General features: G+C 63.3%; 1 protein-coding gene across 1 annotated transcript; it reads right to left on the reverse strand.

Moving 5' to 3' along the window:
* Window positions 1-352: 352 nt before the first annotated feature.
* Window positions 353-2228, reverse strand: HSPB1 (heat shock protein family B (small) member 1). The gene is made up of 3 exons (XM_063404938.1): window positions 1711-2228; window positions 884-947; window positions 353-682 (listed from the first exon to the last, which is right to left on the reverse strand). The coding sequence occupies exons 1-3, from the start codon at window positions 2069-2071 to the stop codon at window positions 523-525; spliced, it is 585 nt and encodes a 194-aa protein (XP_063261008.1). The 5' UTR covers window positions 2072-2228; the 3' UTR covers window positions 353-522.
* Window positions 2229-6240: the final 4012 nt, after the last annotated feature.

The raw sequence follows: 6240 nt of genomic DNA on the forward strand, positions 1-6240 counted from the left end.
GGAGACCTGGCATGTGAACACCAGAGCTGTTGGAGATCTGGGCTGTAGAGCCCCCAGAATGCTGGAGCTGGATACGGAGAGCTGAGATGTAGGACACCCAGGAGTGGGATATCCAGGACAGGAGACTCAGGCTGTGAAGGTCTGGGACATTGACCCCAGCACGTTGTGAGGAGTTGGGATGAGAACACCCGGGATGTGGAGCCCTGGGTTACAGACCCCACGTGCTGGGCAGGGCTCGGGGACCCTCCTGCTGGCCCCTGTGGCCCCAGGCAGCCCCGTCCCGGTGCTCTGGTCCCGCTGCAGCTCCCAGCACTGCCGTGGTGCCAGGGGGCAGACACGGCACAAGGACAGGTTTCTTTCACCAGATTTTATTCCGGCTGATTCTGTCGGTTCCTTCACATTTATTCAAGGCACTCCGTGGCAGGGCGAGTACAAAATCAACAGTAAAAAGGGGGTGGGTGTGAGGGGCAGCTGGGGGCGGGGTGGGCAGTGGCGGCTTCTCTTCCTCCTCCTCGGTGCCGCCTACTTCTTGGCCGGCTCCTTGGCTTGGCTCTCCACGGTGACGGGGATGGTGATTTCGGCAGACTGGATGGCAGGCTTGGGCAGGGGGGCCTCCACCGTCAGCATTCCATCGGGAGACAGCGAGGACCGCACGGCCGTGGCTTCCACACCAGGGGGAAGGCTGGGAGGGGAGGGAAAGGCTGCAGCACCAACCCAGGGGATGCAATGCTCAGCCCCGAACTGCTGCCTCTCCTTCTCCCAGCTGGGCTGAGCAGCATTCCCAGTTTGGCCAGTGGGCTTTGGAGGGCGTGGGTGGGTGAAAAAACGCCCCCACAGACATCAGGGCGTGCATCAGGTGTCTCCCCTCCTCCCCGGTACTTACGTGTATTTTCGGGTAAAGCACCTGGAGATGAAGCCGTGTTCATCCTGCTTCTCCTCGTGTTTGCCTGGAAGGAAACAAAACCACGCCATGGTTGGAAGGGTCTGGCTGGGTGGGAACCTGCCTGCCCCACCCCAACACTTGAGAGGGGCTGATTCTGCCCATGGGGGGTTTTGCCATAAAATCAGCCTGGAGCAACCTGGGGGCACCAAGGTCTGCAGGGCCACGCTGGGTGCATCCCCCAAATTTAAGCTGAGGGAAGTGCAGTGCCAGGAGCTGGGGGTGGCCAAAGGGGCCCAACAGTGGCCATGTGGCCCCACAGCTTGGCAGGGCTGGAGACTGAGCACCGCCCTCCCCCTGGGGCTGCACCTGAATTTGTCTGGCTGGGGAATTGCCCCCGTTCCTTGCAGGCCCCCCTCAGCCAGCAGGAAGCACATCCTGGCCTCGGGCCACAGATCTGGGCTTTGTCACGGCATCCAGGGCGCTGAGGGGGAGCGCGGGGACTGGGGTCTTGTGACACCCTCGTCACCCCCGGGTCCCTCTGTGGCTCCAGGTCCCTCCCTGTGTCCCTGTGGAACAGCAGCAAGGGGTCAATGTGTGGGGCTGGGGGCTTTGTGCACCTGAGTGCGCCCTGACACTGAGCTGTAGTGCTGGGCCTTCCTCTGTGCCTTGATTTGCTCTTTCCCTTTCTCCTCTCCTCTCCTCCATCTCCTTCTGCCTTTCCTTCCCTCACTTCCCATCCCTCACTCCACCCTTTTTCCCCCAGCAAACCCCAGCAGGGGCAGCCGCCCCCTCCCGGAGCCCCCGCAGAGCCCCGGCCCGGCACCCACCGGTGATCTCCACGATGTTGTCCTTGGTCTTCACCACCAGCTCCTCAGGTGCGAAGTGGTTCACGTCCAAGGTGACCTTCCAGCTGTCGGCAGTCTGGCGGATCTCGGAGACGCCGCTGCTGAGCTGGCGGGTCAGGGCCTGGCCGAAGGGCGAGCCGGGCGCGGGCAGCAGCGCGCTCTCCCGGGGCAGCAGGCGGAAATATCCCGGCCAGGCGCTGCCGCTGGGCCACTTGTACCAGTCCTCGGGGATGTGGGGCATCCCGAAGGACTGGTCGAAGAGGCGGCTGCCATGGTACCAGTCGCGGAAGGGGTCCCAGCTGGGGCTGCGCAGGAAGGTGAAGGGGACGCGGCGCTCGGCCATGGCGTGTGGGGCTGGCCCGGGGGGCGGCCGGCGGGGCCTTATGAAGAGGGCCCGGGGTTATTTTTAGCCGGGCTGCTCGGCTGGCTATTAATGGAAATTGCGGCAGCCCCGGGGAAGGGACGAGAAACTTGCCCGGGGTTGGGGCGGCCGCACGCAGCCGCAGAGGGTGGGTGTGCGGGGAGGGGGCTGGCAGCTGCCAGGGCCTCCCCTGCCAAGGAAATGTCCGTCCCCCTTTCATCGTGAGAGGCTCGGCCTGCTTGCGAGTGATGGATGGCCCTTGGAGCGGCTCCCGGCCTCTCCCGCCCGCCTGCCCGGAAAACAATCCCCGGGATGCGGCGTGAGAAGGGGCTGGGGCTGGGCCAGCGCCTGGGGAATGGCGGGGGTGAGTCAGGGGAGGAGGGCGTGAGTGGCCCTGCACTGCGTCACCGTCAGGCAGAAAGTTCCAGAGCCCCCCAGCTCCTGGTCACACCAGCCAGAAGGTTCCAGAGCCCCCCAGCTCCTGGTCACACCAGCCAGAAGGTTCCAGAGCCCCCCAACTCCTGGGTACACCAGCCAGAAGGTTCCAGAGCCCCCCAGCTCCTGGTCACGCCAGCCAGAAGGTTCCAGAGCCCCCCAACTCCTGGGCACACCAGCCAGAAGGTTCCAGAGCCCCCCAGCTCCTGGTCACACCAGCCAGAAGGTTCCAGAGCCCCCCAGCTCCTGGTCACACCAGCCAGAAGGTTCCAGAGCCCCCCAGCTCCTGGTCACACCAGCCAGAAGGTTCCAGAGCCCCCCAGCTCCTGGTCACGCCAGCCAGAAGGTTCCAGAGCCCCCCAACTCCTGGGTACACCAGCCAGAAGGTTCCAGACCCCCCCAGCTCCTGATCATGCCAGCCAGAAGGTTCCAGAGCCCCCCAGCCCTCTGGCACCCCAGTGTCTCCAGTGCTCAGCACTGTGGGAAACCCCAGCACCAAGTGGGGCTGCTCCAGTCCCCATGAGTGGGGGTCCCTGAGACCCGTGGGGTCAGTGAGAGTCTTGGGGGCCAATGGGACCTGTAGGGGTTGGTGGGGGCTTACAGGCCCTGATGGGGGCTAGGAGGGACTGGGGGCTGGTTGTGCTAATGGGGATGGGGCAGAGGGGCTGGAGGGGGCTGGAAGGGGCAGCATCCTCTCCTCCACCAAGGGTCTCTGCACACTGGGCACCCAGTAGGGGGTTCCCAGACCCCAAGTTCCCACCCTGGGGCTGTTTTCCAACCTAGCAGCTCTGGGACCCCATCGCCTCTGCCCAGCTCCCCTCTGCCCCCCGAGCTCCTTGGAGAAGAAGGGAGGTGGCTGCAGCTGAGCCCTGGCACACTCAGGGCATGAATCAGTGACCTCCAGGGGCTGGGGGGATGCACAGCAGGAATGTGGGGGTGTCCTTTGCCTGAGGAAGAGCCCAGTGCTGGCTCCGGAATGGCAGTGAGGGGGAAGGGGCTGTGGGGAGCCGAGCCGTGTGGGGCTGGGGGCTGCCTCCTGTGGGGCTGCGGCAGGCTGGGGGAGGGGAACCGGGGGAAGACGGGCACTGCGGAGGGGAGGGAGTGGGAGGAGTGAGGGAAACGAGAGGGATGTGGGGGGAGGGAGAGATGCAGGCGGGGATGCAGGGAAATGGAGGGGATGCAGGGAAGGATGCAGGGAAATGGAGGGGATGCAGGGAGGGATGCAGAGGAAGATGCAGGGAGGGATGCAGGGAAATGGAAGGGATGCAGGGAAGGATGCAGAGGAAGATGCATTGAGGGATGCTGGGAGGGAGGGGAGGGATCAGAGGAGGGATGCAGGGAGGAATGGAAGGGTTGCAGGTGGGAATGCAGGAAGGGATGCAGGGAAATGGGAGGGATACAGGCAGGAACGCAGGGAGGAGCAGAGAAGGATGGGAGGGATCAGGAGAGGGATGAGGAAGGTATGGAATGGATGGGAGAGGTGCAGGCAAATGGGAGGGGTGCAGGGAGGGATGCCAGGATGTGGGAGAGAGGGGAGGGATGCAGGGATGCAGACAGGGATGCAGATAAGGATGCAGGGAGGGATGCAGGCAGGATGGATGGGAGCTGACAGGCAAATGGGAGTGACACAGGGAAGGATGCAGAGAGCCAGGAGGATGCAGAGGGTTCCCCACACCCACAGAAGGATCCTCGATGGGATCAGACACAAAATTCCCGGTGCTGCTCCACATGGAGCCACAGGGAAGAGCAGGACGGATCCGCAGGGAGCCGGACGGGAGCAGGGTAACCCCGCCACGCTCCCGTCAGAAAGAAACCTCTCAGTGCCCAGCAGAGTCATTTACAATATATACTGTATATTTATTATAATTGCACCAGCTCACGGCATCTACAGCTGTACTCACAACCCAGAGAGAGAGCGCACGCGCGACAGGAAAATACTGAAGTATTTCTACAGAGTATTTGTTCCAGTTGGCTCCCTCCGCGGCAGGAGACAGAGACTGTAAAAGAGGAAGACTGGAATTTTTCCCTGATGTGCTGGCTGGTCCGCGGCGCCGCTGCAGTCGGGTCTCGGGTTCTGGGAGCTGCAGGGCTGGGGCTGCGGCCACTGGGGAGATCCCCCTCTGCTGGCTTGGGTTCAGATGTTCTCAGGGGATTCCCCCACATCCCAGCAGGACTGGGGGGTCCAGCGGCCGGTCTGGGCTTCCCGTGGGGCGATGGGGGGCACAGGGGCTGTGGGGCAGCAGCTGGAATTGCTGGGATGGTTTCTGGAGCGCGTGGCTCAGGGTTTGTAGGGATGCTGGAGGAATTCATGTCCTTCATCTCCCCAGGCTCCAGGAGAGCAGGACCCTTTGTCTCCTCCTCACATCCAGAGCTGCCACCCTGCCCGGAGTTGGTACGTGGGGACAAGCTCCACCATGGATTGTCACGAGTGTGTCCCCTCTGTACCTGTTCACCCCATTCCTAACACCTCTGCTTGTTCAGGTGCCTTTGCCAGCAGGTGGCTGGGACACCCAGGGGCTGGCACCCATCACTGCCCAGCTCCTGGGATTTTTCTCCAAGGGCTGGTGAATCCTCAGCCTCTGGCTGAGCCTGGGCATGCCAGGTTTGGGAGGCCGACCCTGAAGTGCCCCTTCGCTCCCACCTCTGCCCTCCCGGGCCCTCTGGTTCATCAGGCCACGGCTTTGGAGGCTGAGCCGGACTCCAGAGGATCCTCCCGATCCCGTCTGGCTAGAAATCAGCGTCAAGCGGGATGGCCAAAGCCGGGCTTTACATCCAGGGGCAGCGGGTTAATCCTGGCAGCTGCTCTCCCACCCAGGGAGGCTCATCCCCATTGTCCTGCTCCAGCCATCCGGAAAACGCTGGGCCACCGGGATTAAACACCAACCACCCCGGGGGCCACGACTGTCCTCAGCGCCAGGGGGGCTTTTTTTTTTGGAAATCAGCAATATCCTGTGAAAGCCGGGCTGCGGGCCAAGGCCAGGATCCTCCTGCCTCTCTCTTCCCGTAATTCAGTTAAAAAAGCAGCCACTTCTCCCCAGAGCAGGAGGGGACTGGGGGCTGCGAGCCCAGAGGTGGGAGAGGCCATGCCAACGCCAGAGGATGGCTGGATCACCCCCATGGGTGAAACCACCCCCCCAGCCCTAGGCCCTGCAGCCCCCTCCTCCCGGAGTGACAGCTAGGCACCCCCCAGACTGGCTGGGGTGGGTGGGTGCCAGGGCCGGCTCCTGAGCTGGAACGAGCAGAGTTTTTCCCTGGATCTCCTCACTTGGGAAGAGACCTGCAGGTCTTTGTTCATCCACGGCTCGGCGTGTGCTCAGGTCTGGGGGGACCCCGAAATGATTTGCAGTGCCCCTGTCCCCATGACACCCTGGAGACAACTTCGCTGGGGGAAACAGGGTCTTGCTCACCTCTGGTTGGCATCACACCCTCCAGCTGAGCCTGCCGCCCCCCACCCACCTCCCCGGGATGCTCTTGTGCTAAAAAACAGTCAAACCAAACCGAAAAAGCGCAGGGGGGGCCCAGAGGTGTCCCCAGCCACCCCCACCCACTGGCCCCAAGGTCTCTGCAGAGCATTTGTTCCCTCGCTCTGTGCTCGCCCACCCCGCCCCGCCCCACCCCGGCACTCGCAGAAGTAAGAAGATATCCTCCCCTTCCCCGTCCCGACCCCAAAACACCCCGGAGCAGGAGAACCGCCCCCTCCCAGGGCGCTGCAAGGA

Source organism: Prinia subflava, chromosome 8 (assembly GCF_021018805.1).
Source record: "Prinia subflava isolate CZ2003 ecotype Zambia chromosome 8, Cam_Psub_1.2, whole genome shotgun sequence".
NCBI lineage: Eukaryota > Metazoa > Chordata > Aves > Passeriformes > Cisticolidae > Prinia > Prinia subflava.